Genomic DNA, 16394 nt, shown 5'->3' with positions numbered 1-16394 from the left:
GGTACGACTGAGAATACTATTGTTATATTTAGCAAATTAGGTTTGAATTTTTATCGACTTGGTGTGCTTTTATAATATCAAGGTTTGAAAGGAACGACATGGTCTGGGTGATCTATTTGGGGAGTAAGATATTTGAAGTTTTCGATTTCATGGATGTACGACACGAGGCTTTAGAATAGAAGATTGTAAGTTCAACAAACTTTAAGGATAGATTTACGGGAATTTCACCAAAGTTTAAGGTTTTGTAGACTTTAGAAAATGATTATTATCTTTTAATATTTTAGATTTTGAAAGCTTCGGGAGTCGATTGTTTTATTGTTGGATATAAGTTCATCGATCTTACAGATTTCGGAGAATGATTCTGGTATAATTTAAGGTTTTAGAATTACAGATTCGAATGACTGAATTTAAACAAGATTTAAGTTTTTAATTCTGCAGGCTTGGTGTGCTAGCTTGATTTATTTTGGAGACTGATTAGTATGTGACCATTATTATGGGGTTGATCGAAGTTGAGTTATTGATATAGGAATTTTTCAAGGGGATTATTTCTTTGAGGATTAAAGATATTGGTCCAGTTTGGATAATAATTGTTATTAATTCAAGGTTTTAGTGACAGGTTTTGGGATTAGATCCATAACAAATTTAAAGATAATAGTTGGTGCAGATTCAGGAATGAATTCTTGGTGAGTTTGATGAAAGTGTGTAATAGTTCATGGTTTTGGAGATCAAGTATTTTCTACCAAATGTGGTGAGAGTTTTCTGGTTAATAGGTGATGAGCTACCTCGTACTCAATGGTGTTATGTTGTGATATAATTAAGGATTCAAACTTTGTGGTGAGAGCTACCTCGTACGCCGACGGTTACCCTCCATTTCTTTCTCTCCTCTGTTTTGCCGAAAACACCTCTCCTAATCCTATTATCTCTACTCGGCAGTTCGTTATTTCCCTTGTGGTTGGTTTCTTTTTCTCCTCAAATCTTTAGTTCTGTCAACAGACTCATCTCCTCTTCCTTCGAGTTCTGTTAGGACGTAGTTCTTGTTCTGCTGGAATTGGCATGGATGAATGAATGATCACAAAATAATAGTATTGGCAATTCCAGGCTATTATATAATCATATTTTCATTCATATACACGAAGCTTAATTAAGTTAAAATACAAAATAAAACCAACTACTGTACATAACTGCTCCTTCATACACTTGAAACTACAAATTTGAAGTCAATCATACTCCTCCTCATCACGACTATTCAATACTACAGCTTTCATAAAAAATTTTGTTAGAATGCACAGCGAAAAAGTACCTCAAGCTCAGCTTAAAGAATTGCTCCAAAAGTTTTTCCAGATTGATAAACTCCAAGCGTTTCCTCTTAGTGGCGAAAGTGTACTACGTAGTATGGAACTAGAGTAACACTTACAAATCTACAGCCTAAGTATTTTATCAAGAGAGAACAAAAAGAGAGAGAGTCTTTTTTCTATTTTTTTAGATGGGTACCAAAAACACAATTGAGGAGGACTATATATAGTCCTCCTATGCACGGCTGGCCTTAAAGGCCAGCCTTCAATTGCCTTGTGTAACGGCAGTAACGCATGGCTTTAAGCCATGCGTTACATACGTTACAAGTAACGCATGGCTTAAAGCCATGCGTTACCAGCAGGAGGGGTCAGCCCCACGTGGGGGCCCCTCCATCTAATATCTCCCACTCGCACACAGTGGGCATGACCCCAGGTCAGCATCTCTCTAATGTTCTCAATCTTGTTCATACAAATAAATAAGCCGTGCAACCACCAAGCACATCTGTAGAAAGGAGGGAGTACATACACCAAATCTCTCCCAGAGAAGACCAGCATAGTAACATCCCTAAAGTGTCTGGTCATGTCCTAGACTTATTCGATCGCATCAAGATCAAGCATTTTCGAACCCTCTTGAGTTAAAAAAACTCAGAACAATGCTTGACTACCTCCAAATATTTCAATGTGTTCACAACTTTTAGCCGCTACCAAGATGTAGCGTCATTAGTATGACGTCAGCAAACACTATCGAAGATATGATATCGAATAGTCTTCCCTTTACACTCATATCACTCAATTTTGGTCGAACTGCTTTCCCAACAATGCCTCTTTAGACCGTATCAATCATGGCCATAGACAGCATGCCAAAGTAGCAAACATCACAACCTCCATCTCGTGACATAGTCAAAAGTAAAGGACATTTTTTAAGAAATGAGACTCACACAGTGAGAAAGAGGGAAACATTTTACTCACTTACTCATATGGTCGTATAAGCACATATAGTATGAAACACATGCTACGGTGGATTTCTCTTTCTCAAAGAGCATGTGTCTATATCAACACCGTACAGATCTCAGTCTAGCCGCTCCTTAAGCGTCTAACCCGAATTCCTCAATTTGCACGTCTCCAAGGCGTCAAAGAGGAACTCGCATCTGGCTTACTACAGGTTACATGGATGGTGGGGTAACCCATGCATAGTCCTATCAATGGACCTCATCTTAGCTCCCACTAAGGCGACATAACTTTGTGTCAACTAACTTATCCCTTTGGACAAGTACCTAGGGACACAATGTCTCATCTCTACTCGCTACTTAAGCGCTAGAGGCGATCGCTCGTGTGAGTGAGCCGATCTAAGCCTGTTGACATATCTTGTGTATGTGTATTAAAAAACAATACGATAAAGACAAGAACTAAATCATATTGTATTAATATCCCAAAGGAAATGTTACATCTTTATGTCATTTGAAACACAAATTACATTTATAGTCTACGCAGTCCTAGATTCCTAACATGAGCCTCGAAGACATCTCTTGTTATAGGCTTCGTTAAGGGATCAGCAACCATGCGACTCGTAGAAAGATGTTTCAGAACCACTTCCTTTTGCGCTATCATGTCTCTGATGTAGTGATATCTGATATCTATGTGTTTGGTTCTTCCATGATACTTTGAGTCCTTAGCATATGCGAGAGCTGCCATGCTGTCGCAGAATATTGTCACCGGATCTGAAGTATCCGTGCCAATGTCTAAATGCTTGAGGAACCTCCGTAACCAAACAGCTTCTTGAACTGCTGCAGAACAAGCTATGTATTCTGCCTCCATGGTGGATAAAGCTATACAGGGTTGTTTCTTGCTGCTCCACGTAATGGCGCCTTGGTTGAGCAGAAAGACATACCCAGTGGTTGATTTGCGCTCATCTAGGTCGCTGCCCCAATCGGCATCACTGTAACCTCTTAGCTGCAAATCTGAACCCTGATAGCACAACACATAGTCCGCAGTTCTCTTGAGATATCGCATAATCCTTTTGACCGCTTTCCAGTGAGCTAGTCCGGGGTTTGATTGGAATCTACTCACTAAGCCAACTGCATAGCATATGTCAGGTCGAGTACACATCATTGCGTACATCAGACTACCCACAGCATTAGCATAAGGGACACGAGCCATCTTTTCCTTTTCTTTTTGAGTCTTAGGACACATCACTTTAGACAAGTTCTTGCTCCTTGCAACAGGGGTGTCAATGGGTTTACATCCATTCATTAGGAAGCGCTCGAGGACTTTCTTTATGTAAGTCTGTTGAGACAAACACAAAAGTCTCTTTGAGCGATCTCTGTAGATCTTAACTCCCAAAATGTATTCTGCTTCACCCATATCCTTCATCTCAAAATTGAAGGATAACCACTCTTTTGTGGCGACTATCAACCCTTTATTATTTCCAGCTAGTAGTATGTCGTCAACATATAATGATAACATAATGAAACTCTTGTTAGACCTTTTGACATAAACACAATGATCCTCTGTGATCATCGTAAACCCATTCGAGAGAATGGCTCGATGGAATCTGAGGTACCATTGTCTAGATGATTGCTTTAGGCCATATATAGATCGTTTGAGCTTGCACACTTTGCGCTCTTGACCTTTGATCACAAAACCAGTTGGTTGATCCATATAGATCTCATCATCTAGTTCTCCATTGAGAAATGCTGTCTTAACGTCCATCTGGTAGAGTTCCAAATCCATGTTTGCTACTATAGCTAGAATCTGGCGAATTGAGGCAAACCTCACCACTGGTGAAAAAGTCTCCTCATAGTCTATACCTTCCTGTTGGGTATATCCTTTCGCCACTAAGCGAGCTTTGTACTTATCTATTGATCCATCCGACTTGCGTTTGACCTTAAGAACCCATTTGTTCCCAATAGTCTTACGTCCTATTGGTAGATCAACTAGATCCCAGACCTGGTTAATCTTCATAGACTCAATCTCATCATTAAGAGCTTTCATCCACTCATCTTTTGTAGAAGATGAGAGAGCCTCATAAATTGTCCTAGGCTCGTCATCATCATGCGGAGCTACCATAAAAGCTTCCCCTTCAATCTCAAAACGCGACGGGGAATACTTTCGCGTGTGCTTCTACGCGGCTGAGGTTGTTGTGATTGATTGACAAGTGATGTGCTCCCACTCGGATTCAAATAATTTGTAGGAGCTTGAAGAATTTCTTCCTCATTCTCAACTAAATTCCTTGGAGCACTTTCTTCTTGTTCTACAATCTCATGAAGTTCTAAACTCCTATCAACCTCACCTCTACTTGGAAACTCATCTTCAATGAAATCCACATCTCGTGACTCAATCTCAGTCACACTTCCATCAGATTGTTCACCTATTAATACATACCCTTTAGAGTGTTCTGAGTACCTTATAAAGATACACTTCTTCCCTCTAGGGCCTAACTTCCCATACTTATGAGAAAGATTGTGAACAAAACCCGTTGAACCCCATGGCTGCAAGTTACTCAAATTGGGTTTCTCGCCGGTCCATAGTTCATATGGGGTGGAAGTTACTGATTTGGAGGGCACTCGGTTAAGAATGTAGGCAGCAGTCAAAAGTGCATCCCCCCAAAAAGAAATTGGTAGGTTTGCTTGCGCCATCATTGACCTAACCATCTCAAGCAGTGTTCGATTTCTCCTTTCCGCCACGCCATTTTGCTGGGACGTATTCGGCATTGTCAACTGTCTTTTGATTCCTTTTTCATCACAGAGCCTTTTAAATTGCTCAGAGAGATATTCTCGTCCTCGGTCAGTTCTTAGAGCTTTTAAACTCTTGTCTAACTGATTCTCAACCATTCTTAGATATCGCCTAAAGCATTCCAATGCTTCAAACTTATGGGAGATTAAGTAGATATGACCGTAACGTGAAAAATCATCTATAAATGTGATGAAGTAGGCACCTCCGAGTCTTGCCCTCACACTCATTGGACCACAGATGTCTGAGTGGACTAATTGCAGTGGAAAAGATGCCCTTGTGGCTTTTCCAAACGGTTTTCTCTTAGCTTTTCCCATTAGACAATGTTCACATGTGGGTAAGATGACCTTAGCGAGATTGCCTATAAGGCCTTCTCTAGCTAACCTAGTCATTCTATCTTGCCCTATATGGCCAAGCCTAGCATGCCATTTATATGAATCTAAATTATCAGATGTAGAAAGAAAAGCAATTGACTCATTTATATTTGAATAATCTAAATTCAATATCATAAAACCGTCTTGTAGAAAAGCATTGCCATAAAACACATGGCCCAAATAAAAGGAAACATAATTGTTTTCAAATACAATACGAAAACCAAGTCTTAATAGAGTGACTACAGAAAGTAAGTTTCGTCGGATCTCGGGAGCGTATAGCACATTGTGAAGGAAAAGAGTGCGGCCACCCCGCAAGTCCAGCTTGTAGGTACCAAGTCCCAGTACCTCAACGCTAGCTCCATTCCCCACCTTGATATCACGACTCCTAGCTAGAATCCGGCGATACTCAACAAATCCAACTCTATCTCGCGCTATGTGTTCGGTCGCTCCTGAATCAACAGTCCACACAGGATAGGAGTGAGCAACCATCACATGGCTAGTTACAAAAACAATGCGAGAAAAGTCAGAGTGTACCTTCTTCGGCTCAGTGCAGTCACGAGCGAAGTGGCCATTCTTTCCACAGTTGAAGCACTCTAATTTCGACTTGTTCTTCCCGCGCTTGCCCCTCTTGCTGCGCTGAGAAGTTCCTGACACCTTCTTAATTTGTCCAGCAGCTACTCCATTCTTAGACTTCTTGCGCTTAGGCCTTGATGCCTTACGCGAACCAGAATCAGCCACATAGGCCGTGTGATTGGGCTTGGCAGCCTCTAGGCGCTCAGCCTCCAATTCCAAGTGACGCGAGACATCATCAAAGTCTTTGATATTCTCGTTATGCGTCAGGTTCTGGCTCATATTCTCCCAAGAATTCAGCAGTGATCTTATCACTGCCTGGACTTGCTGTTCATCAGTCAGGTTGTTTCCTGCCGACTTAAGTTCACGGATCATGGTTAACATAGCCCTAAGATGCTGCTTCATCGTGTGGTCAAAGCGCATCTTATAGGAGTCAAACCTCATGGTTAACCCACGCAACCTAGTGGCTGAAATTCCACCAAACTTCAACTTCAAAGCCTCCCACATGCTTTGGGCAGTGTCGTAGATCTCGAACTCACACATTAGATCATTGTGCATGCTGCTTAACATTATTATGCGCGCGCACCGACTTTTCTTAGCCCATTGAGTATAGGCTAGTTGATCTATTTTGTGTTGTTCCGAGGTCCCTTCCCCGGGCTCAGTAAGGGAGTGAGATAAGGCCTCCAAGACCTCTTGCTCATCTAAAACATATTGGATCTTGCGATGCCAAATATCGTAGTTCTCCCCATCCAATTTCTCCCCTTTGTTTAAATCGGCAACTATACTCTTGGATGCCATTTCACTACAAAACGCAAAGAAGGGATATTACACACACACCTAAGAAATCTGCCGCGTCCATCCAAGTTAGAAAAATAATTTAGACATGTCGCAAGATCGAAAAATCGCTAGGCTTCAAAATCATCTCTTGCGCCACAATATCCAATTATTAAATTTCTAACCTAATTCCCGCGCAAATTAAAAAAAAATATGGGAGAATTAATCATAAATCTCAACCATACTCCCACTATCTTAAGTAGTCATCTAGTCCTAGTCACATGTAAAGACATAACCTACTAAAATCGCAGTAACCTTTTGGGCCAGTCTACAAGGACAGCTACTCCAACCACAGTAACCTGTTGGGTCAGTCTACAAAGATGGTTCATATAAGACCATTACAGTCCATTTTTCTTGTTCCATCAGTGCATTTATAGTTCTTACTGGGGTCACTGTGGTCTTTTGGCTATACAGTGCATTTACAGTTCTTACTGGGGTCACTTCAATTTTTTTCAGTCTATCATCTACACTGACATTTCTAACTAAGACTACTTAGTGGGAATTTTTCTATTTTATCAATAAAGACTAATGTATAAACATTCAAGCCTAACATTCATAAATGATAAAAATAATCACATATCCACATGTTCAATTCACATATACATGTTATCACATTTAATATAACAAATTAAATAAAAGATCACATGTAATATAACATAATGGAAAAAAAATAGCATGAATATAACTATATATTCACATGTGATCACATTTAATCTAAAAACAATTAAATAAAAAATCACATGTAATATAACAATATATCTTAGAGCAAATTTCATCCCCTCATTTTATTTTCTGTTTAAAAAAAATAGGCTTGAACAAAGTTGGGCTTTAAAAATATGCCCAGTAAAAATGTTAGGCCAAGCCCAGCCCGTGATATTTAAAAAGAAGGAGAAAAAAAAAAAAAAAAAAGAGTGGGCCGGGCCATGAGGCCCAAGCCCATGGAAATCAGATGACCTAATGGTCATCTTCTTCCTCCCATTCGGCTACTGTTCACGTGAACAGTAGCCGTTCGAAGCAGCACGCCCTGGAGCCTCCCACGCAGCACCGCAGGCGGCGGAAGTGATCGATCCAAGCAGCAGGGTGCTGCCGACCACCTCGCCGGTGCGCGCTGCGCCTCCGTGGTGCGAGCAGCACCTCTCTGGTGCGCGCAGCACCACGGGGGTGCGCGCTGCACCGCGGCGAGGTGCGCGCAGCACCACAATGGTGCGCGCTGCACCACTGTGGTGCGAGCAACGCCTTGCGGTGGTGCGCGCAGCACCACCTGGTGCAGCACCACGCTGGTGCGCGCAGCACCGCAATGTTGCGCGCTGCACCACCGCAGTGCGAGCAGCGCCTTGCGGTGGTGCGCGCAGCACCACTGCGTTGGTGCTCGCAGCACCACCTGGTGCGCGTAATTTTTTTTTTTTTTTTTTAACAGATAAAAAAAAGAGGATAAAAAAAACACCATACAAATCTCAAGCATATGCGAGAAAAAATTAAAAACTGGAAGCAATTCAAAAAATAGCTCTGATACCAATGTTAGAATGCACAGCGGAAAAGTACCTCAAGCTCAGCTTAAAGAATTGCTCCACAAGTTTTTCCAGATTGATAAACTCCAAGCGTTTCCTCTTAGTGGCGATAGTGTACTACGTAGTATGGAACTAGAGTAACACTTACAAATCCACAGCCTAAGTATTTTATCAAGAGAGAACAAAAAGAGAGAGTCTTTTTTCTATTTTTTTAGATGGGTACCAAAAACATAATTGAGGAGGACTATATATAGTCCTCCTATGCACAGCTGGCCTTAAAGGCCAGCCTTCAATTGCCTTTTGTAACGGTAGTAACGTATGACTTTAAGTCATGCGTTCCATAAGTTATCAGCAGGAGGGGTCAGCCCCACGAGGGCGCCGCTCCATCTAATAAATTTGATTTCAAAGGTTGAAGCATGCTTCCTTTGTTGTGCGTACAAGTTGGATTCAATGTTGTGATCATCTTCGTAGTCATCATAATCAACACGACGCCTCTTAGAAAGCTGGCTTCCACCCATTGGATTTGCTAAAGTTCCAATATCTTCAATGGGTGCATTCAAATGGACATCAATATTTTCATGATGGGGCACACCTGCATGATCTTTGGCATTCTGTTCATCGTGCTGTTTGTATAACAGATGAACTCCGCAACGTTTGAAGATCACTGAATTTGGATCACTGCTTTCAAATATAATCCTCAGATTGTCTACTAAATTTGGAGTGCTTTCAAATATAATCCCCAGATTATCTACCTGATCTGCACTCATAGCTCGTTGAAAGGTAATCTCTTCTGCAGTTAAGTAGGTAATCTCTTCTGCAGTTAAGTACCTTAACCATACATGATCTGAATCAATTTCATCAAATTGTGAACGTGCATACAAATAAGTACCGATGTTGGTATTAGTGATTTTAACGCGCCAGTCAATAGTTGCAACGGGTTCAATAACAGCACAAAAAGCAATTGCTATGATGTCATCCAAATTATACGGTGGGGCCACTTTAATATCAAATTCACACCGATGACTATTTGAAGTGATCTCCTTGCAATGGCTGAACCAATCTGGAATCTTCTTTCCCGAAAATATCATCTCAGCCTGTTGAATGAATACATCATAAAATATATTTCAAATATATTCATATATATATATATATATATATATATATATATATAAACCAATTAGGCACACAAAACGAGTATAAAAGGAAAAGAGAAATATATATATATATATATATAAATATATATATATATAGGGACTTACTCCATTCCATGCAGGATTTGGCATACAATTCCCCATATTCACTTTATAGCTTCTGGACAAGTCAATCGATTGTAGCAGTGGGAAATTGAATTCTTTTGATATTTCTGGTAAACTTTCCAGTGATATGCATCCTCTAGCACGTAATACTGATAGATTCGGTGGAAACTCTTTAATTTCTTGAAGTTGCTTGCAATCATTCAATGTAAGACAGCACAATCTAACATATGTTTTGATGCTTGAAGGAATGCTTACGATATCACTGCCTGATAGATCTAAATGGCTCACATTGGGAAAGAAATGAAATGGCCTCAAGAAATTCGATTTTGATAGGCCAGAGTTTCTAAGATTCAATTCGAATCTTGCACCCAATGAAGCTTCATTTTCCGAGCTTGTAGACACTACATAGGGCGTGGGTTGTCCATTATGCACCTCCTCCTCCTCCATCCCAAAACTTATAATATTTGGACAATAGTTGAGCTCAATACGCCCTAGAGATCTCAACTGAAGAATGCTACTTGGTAGACGCTTAAGGTTTACGCACCAACTCAGGAATAAACTTCTAATCCCAGTGAGGTACCCAATGGATGAAGGCAATTCTTCTATTGCGGTGCCCCATAACCCGACAGTGTGTAAATGTTTCATTTCACATTCGATTTCAGGAAAGTTTTGAAGGCTTGAGCAATCATTAAGAAAAAGGCGTTGCAGAGATCTCAATTGGAGTCTCCTTGGAAAGCTCTTTAGTTTGCCACATCTATTAAGAATCAAGATAACAAGCTTATCAAGGATTAATCCAATAGAATCATGAACTTCAACTAGATTTTCACAATGGCTAAGATCTATTTCCTTCAAATTTGGGCAGCTTGAAATATCCGAGAGTTTTGTTATGAATTCACAACCACAGAAATCCATAACCTTGAGATTCTGTTAAAAAGAAAAGAATATCAAACTAAGTTTAAAGAAAGAAATATTGAAAATAATAATATAAGTTTTACCTTAAAGTCCAAGCGTATCTCCTGGATGGGACTACCGGATATGCGTAGAATATAGAGAGTTTGTCCCCACGAAATTTAGATGGCATAGATTGTAAAGGACAGTTAGGCCAATCAAGCACATGTATTGAATTAGGTAGACAATTAGGTTCACCGGAAAAGTGTGCATTGCGGCATCTAAATAATCTGAGGCTTTTCATTTTCTTAAAGGCCTTGGGACTCAAGCGGATGATATCAGCACCATCAGGAAAATCAGCACCAATTACTTGAACTCTATCTGTTCCCTATATAGGAAGACAATGCATGTTTAAGTTTGCCAACAAATCAAAAAATAAATTATTCTTATATTTATATACACACGTAGAATATGTCGCAAGTGCCAAATTAGAAACAATATTTAATTGAAAGAGACTTACTATATCTTCCTCCAGTACTTTGCGAACATCTTTATGAAAGACTAATCTGCTACGTTTTCCTGGATTTGGCGATTCTTTTCGAACAACTTCTCTACCCATATCTCGTAACAAGTCGTGCATTTGCAATCTTCCGTCCAAATCCTCCGAAATAAGGCACTTCTCCTTAAGTCTTGGGATCGAAAAGTTTGGGCAAAAATCAGAACTTTCTAGTATCTGAATGACATCAACAAGCCGTTGTCCAATGAAAAAAAATGCAATGTCAAGAAAAACATTCTTTTCATCTGCAGTACTTAATCTATCATAACTTGTTTGAAGTATTTTTTGAATATCTTGGTGAGGGATTTTCCTGTACTGATCCAATGCACTTTCCCACTCACTTTTTTCTCTTCTGCCACATAAATCCGAACCAAGCACCGTTAAAACTAGTGGAAGGCTCCCAGCATAATTTATGATCTGTTTTACAAATTCTCCATAACCGTCAACCGGTTTATTTCTTTTGAAAGCATGCCAACAAAATAGTTCAAAAGCATCGTTGTCATTCAATCCAGTCATCTTGTATGTTGAATCAACTCCATGAGTAGTCAACAGGTGTTCATCTCTTGTTGTGATTATGATTCTACTTCCTTCACCAAACCAATCATGACCTCCTGCTAAGGTTTCTAATTGGTTCAAGTGATCTACACCATCAAGAGTTAGAAGAACTCTTTTAGAACGAAGCCTGTGCTTTATCGTAGTGATTCCCATATCAATACTATTAACTTTCAAACTTTTATAGTCCCCAAAGATATTAGAAAGAAGGGTCCCTTGCAGTTGGACCAGACCATGCACTTGATTCGCAGTGTCACTAACATTTTCAAGCAAGCAACTAGCTTCAAATCCAAAAGCAATTGAGTTATAAATTGATTTGGCTAGAGTTGTCTTACCAATTCCCCCAACTCCTAAGATCCCTACCATTCGAACGTCATTTGTCCCAACGCTTACATGCAAATTCATGATATCCCGTACCTGGGAGTCTAATCCAACTGGATACTTTGCAACATGTAAATATGAATGATTTACTATTCTTGAGACCTCTTGAACCATTCCATCAATGAATTTAGGTTCGTTCCTATTTATATACAATATAAAGAAAAATGATTAACCAATGAATACAGCTCTTCGCATGAAAAACAATTAGGAACATAATCTAAATAAATTTTTTCCCACAACCTGAAGATAAACTAAAATAAGAAGGACAAGGAACATAAGCAGAGCGTATGAGTTGATCGATCTCTGTATGTACTTTAGTTTGCGATCATAAAAAGGCCAAACAAAAACTTAGATTTTTATATAGTTTCATTCAGGTCGTGATTAGTTCAATTTATTCAACTTTAATTTCCAAAAACCTTACAAAGAATTTAATGTTTTAGTTCCATATTAAAACCCATATGTATACAAGATGTAGACTAGCTAGAATGGGGGGAAATCATGAATTAATGAACGGCACAAATTAATTAAGCAGTTAGAAATACCCATTTCTGATCAGATGGTATCCGGACAAATTGGCAACTTCTTGAAGGGCTGCCTTCCACAGCTGCAACTTCACGCTGTCTCCATTCAATTTCTCTGCATGTTTAGCCAATGCTTCTCCAAAACTTCCTCTTTGATGTCGAATATCTGATGGATCTACGTGGTAAAACACAGGTAAAACTATTTGTTGCTTTGATTTTTTACACTCAAGAATCTTCACTAACTCATCCAAACACCATGTTGACGATGCATACTTTTTTGAGAGTACAATGATGGAAATCCTTGAATCTTCTATGGCTGGGAGGAGATTAGTTGAAATCTCATCACCCCGTTTAACTTCATCATCATCTATGAAGGTACGGATTCCCTTTTGAATCAAAGCATGGTATAGATGGGCAGTAAAAGTATAACGGGTATCTTCTCCTCTAAAGCTCAAGAACACATCGTAGAGCCATGGAGAGGTGACTGAAGAAGAAGACGAAGAAGAGATTGTAGATAAGGCCATGGAAGAAATTAGTCAGTGTACGTCAGGATGTAATGCCTGATCACTCTACATCATCGACCATCCTCAAAAGGGACAATCCCATGCCGCTTTCTCACACCATACCTATCAGTTAATGGTATCTTCATGGCAACTTCCTTAAAGTGAAGTCATGCACTGAGTCAATTATTGAAAGAAAGATGTTCAGTAACTTCTTGGCAATTTCCTTGCAACTTCTTCAAGCTTTAAGAGATGCCATTTTCACACCATACCTATCACTTAATGGTATCTTCATGGCAACTCAAGAGAGAGATGCCGCGTTAAGTGAATGCCGCGTGAAGTCATGCATTGAGTCAATGCCGCGTTAAATTATTGAAAGAAAGATGTTCAGTAATGGCGTAGCGGAAGTCGTTCAATACGAAAACAGAGGAATTAAGCTTACGTTAAAAATAGAGAATAGCGGAAGAACTATGTCTTCCAAAAACTGTGGCCGAATTGCAGAAGGAAAGTAGACAATTGATAGAGGAAATACTTAGAAAAGGAAACAATAAATTGAAAACAAATCAAAGTAAATTTATATTTTGTAACGCCCCAAATCCGGTTGACCTGGAGAATTACTACCTGTCACTTAAGAACATATTTTCCAACACAACTAAAATAAAACTTCAAAACTTTATTAGCAAAACTCAATCTCATGTAGTCTAAAAAAACTACATTGAAAACTCTACAAAGTCATTACTGCAGCAAAATAAACTAAGACGTCCAAAATCTCTCGGTAGTCATAACAAACCAAACTAATACTTTCATAAGTCTTACTAAAACCCAAGCCCAAAATATAAATAAATCGAAAAGACATTAAAACTAAAGGACATCAGAATTCATTCTTCTAACATCTTGTCCTAGCTTAATCATTCACACCAATCTAATCCAGGTCCTCAGTTAGACTCTCCACATCATCTGAAAAATATTATGAAGATAGGGGGTGAGTTATCAACAACTCAGTAAGCAGAGGACATATGCTAGCGTGCAAACATGAGTATTTACAAAGTATAGCATGCAGAACAAAATATTTTCTAGAGTTATCATGCAGAGCAGAACATATTTTCAAAAGTAACAGAGCGATGGCTTTAAGACACGTAAAACCCATAATACTTTGGCATAACATAAACTGAGTATCATCATCAGATCAAAACAGAGCATCAAACAGAGTAGAGGCCATGTTTCACCCCCGTGGTAGGGTTGTGCTAACCCCGGTGGCCAAACCAGGCAGAGACAGAGGTGAAATCTTTCCTTTATTTTTCTCGGAGCCCCGAGTGTGCACACAGGAAAGACCACAATAAAACCACTTTATGTGAGATCTCTAGTTTCACTTGATTTTATCTTTATTATTTTAAGTGTTATTTTATTGTATTAATTAAATATGTTATTTGTTTTAGTATTTTAATTTAATTTAGAAAATTTTATTTTAATTATTTGTATTGCTTTTTATTTTTGGACTTGTGTTTATTTAGGCTTTACTTGATTTTTTGGACTTTGTGTGTGTTATTCTCTGTGGGCCGTGGGTGTGTGTGTGTGTGTGTGTGACCCGAAATCCGGCCCAGCCCAGCAAGGGGGGCCCAGGCCTTGTGCGGAAGACGGCCCAGCCGTGCGGCTCGTGAGTGCCCAGCCACTCATTTCGGAACGGCGTCGTTTTGGATGGAGCCCTAGCTCCATCTTATTTCCTTCTCGCGCCGCACTCTGCTTCTTCTCCTTCTCGATTCTTCTCCTTCCTTCTCCTTTCTTCTGCGATTTCTTCTCCACGCAGCTGCTGCCGATCCCCACGCAGCTACTACCGGAGTAAATCCCAGCCGAGAGCCACCTCCACCTACTCGTGTCGTTCGGCATGCACCCCGAAGGTTGCCATCAACCCGTGGCATCGCACGGTCGCTAGCATTTCCGCAAGCTCCTCGGTGGCGTCGGGCATGGCTTCCGTGAGTGCCGCCGTGCCACGCGTCCGCAAGAGGATTTCTTTTCCTCCACGGCATGCTGCCGTTATTTCCTTCCTCCACCGTGCGACACGCACGCCATGCGAACCGCCATTTTTGGCCTATAAGTAGGCCACGGCTTCTCTTGGGTTGGGGATCTCCATGGGTGTGTGTTTGGTTTTGTTTGTGTTAAATTAATAGGGATTTTTGGTGTGATCCGAGAACAATTTCTCTTGAAATTTCTGGGTTTTGGTTTGTAAATCCGTGAGGTGTTGTGAGGTTTGCCGAACTCTTTGTGCTTCCAAATCTTGTATTTTGGTTGGGATTTGTTGTTAAGTTTTTCATCTGTGTTGTTCAAAACCGTGAGTTGAGAGAAACGGTTTCCGCCGTGAGACGCCGTCGCCACTGTTGGCTGCACTTCCTTTCGCGTGATCTTCCAGATTTTTATCAATTTCATCGTGTGTATGTAATTTTCTCTTTATTTAAATATTATTTGTAATTTCTCAATTTTATAAATAAATTGTTGTATTTATTGGCTTTATAAACTGTTGTTTATTTGTACATTATTGGTTTGATGAAAATGTATTGTATTTGTTGAAATATTGGGCTTTATTGGTATTGTGAAAAAAATTGGCCTTGGACCGTCAAAGTTGTTGGGATTTTAAATGTAATTGGGCTTTGGGCCGGATTAGCGGATGGGACTATGCGTGTATTTATGAAATTGTGTTTTCGGCATTTATTGAGAACTTGTAAAAATGAATTATTTAAATGTGTATTCTAATAAACTGTTGAAAAGCATAAATTATCATTTTGTTAAAATTATGCGGTAACGTCACGAAGTCTGTTGCATATTGATACTGTTGCGTGAGTGCGTATGTTTCACGACCCCAAGCCGAGATGGGGCATTATCTCGGTGGAGCTTCTCTGGTCACTCGGAAGCGTAACAGACTGACGTGACATCCCCTGAGTTGTCGCAGGGCGACGACGGGAACGGACGAGACGGTAACGCTCTCGTACCGATTCCGTGACCTTTGGCTGGCGAGGTTAGAGGATGCTTGGCCATGTACGCGCTGGGCGCGGAACTGAGCATCTCTCGTTACGAAGTCTCATGCACGGACGTTACCGTGATGTGACGAAGAGAGCCAGGATGTGCGGACGGTCCATAGGGGAGACCGTGGTGCATGCGTAAAGTTATTTAATAAATATGAATGGGACAAAAAAAAAATGGGATTTTCGAGGTATAGTAATACAAATGATATTTTTGGGAAAGAAATGTAATTTGTTATTTGTCCGCATGGAAATACGTGTTGTATAGATATGTTTTAAATCTCTTGGATGTTATTTTGGTTAATTACTTGCTGAGATGTCATAATCTCATAGTGGTGTTTACCCTACGGTTCCGTTTTATGGTGCCGTAGAGTTTGACGCAGAGCCCGAGTATGTACCTGAAAGACCGACTCTGCCAGAAG

General features: G+C 40.0%; 2 protein-coding genes across 2 annotated transcripts; both read right to left on the bottom strand.

The window, feature by feature from the left end:
• Positions 1-1102: 1102 nt before the first annotated feature.
• Positions 1103-9074, bottom strand: LOC121242468. Its single transcript, XM_041140314.1, has 2 exons — positions 8704-9074; positions 1103-1272 (listed from the first exon to the last, which is right to left on the bottom strand). The coding sequence occupies exons 1-2, from the start codon at positions 9072-9074 to the stop codon at positions 1218-1220; spliced, it is 426 nt and encodes a 141-aa protein (XP_040996248.1). The 3' UTR covers positions 1103-1217.
• A 711-nt stretch (positions 9075-9785) lies between these two features.
• Positions 9786-13463, bottom strand: LOC121242504 (disease resistance protein RPV1-like). Its single transcript, XM_041140361.1, has 4 exons — positions 12483-13463; positions 10972-12079; positions 10559-10839; positions 9786-10487 (listed from the first exon to the last, which is right to left on the bottom strand). The coding sequence occupies exons 1-4, from the start codon at positions 12983-12985 to the stop codon at positions 10448-10450; spliced, it is 1932 nt and encodes a 643-aa protein (XP_040996295.1). The 5' UTR covers positions 12986-13463; the 3' UTR covers positions 9786-10447.
• Positions 13464-16394: the final 2931 nt, after the last annotated feature.

Source organism: Juglans microcarpa x Juglans regia, chromosome 8D, assembly GCF_004785595.1.
Source record: "Juglans microcarpa x Juglans regia isolate MS1-56 chromosome 8D, Jm3101_v1.0, whole genome shotgun sequence".
Lineage (NCBI taxonomy): Eukaryota > Viridiplantae > Streptophyta > Magnoliopsida > Fagales > Juglandaceae > Juglans > Juglans microcarpa x Juglans regia.
The sequence above is the reverse complement of the archived record's forward strand: the minus strand, read 5'-3'. Positions and strand labels throughout refer to the sequence as shown.

Excerpts from the sequence above, each read along its gene's own strand:
- LOC121242468 (XM_041140314.1), bottom strand. The coding sequence starts at position 9,074 with ATGAGTGCAGATCAGGTAGATAATCTGGGGATTATATTTGAAAGCACT. Across the intron at positions 1,273-8,703 it reads GCTTCAACCTTTGAAATCAA|ATTTTTTATGAAAGCTGTAG; the intron begins ATTTATTAGATG and ends CATTCTAACAAA.
- LOC121242504 (XM_041140361.1), bottom strand. The coding sequence starts at position 12,985 with ATGGCCTTATCTACAATCTCTTCTTCGTCTTCTTCTTCAGTCACCTCT. Across the intron at positions 12,080-12,482 it reads TACCATCTGATCAGAAATGG|GAACGAACCTAAATTCATTG; the intron begins GTATTTCTAACT and ends GTATATAAATAG. Across the intron at positions 10,840-10,971 it reads AAGTACTGGAGGAAGATATA|GGAACAGATAGAGTTCAAGT; the intron begins GTAAGTCTCTTT and ends CTTCCTATATAG.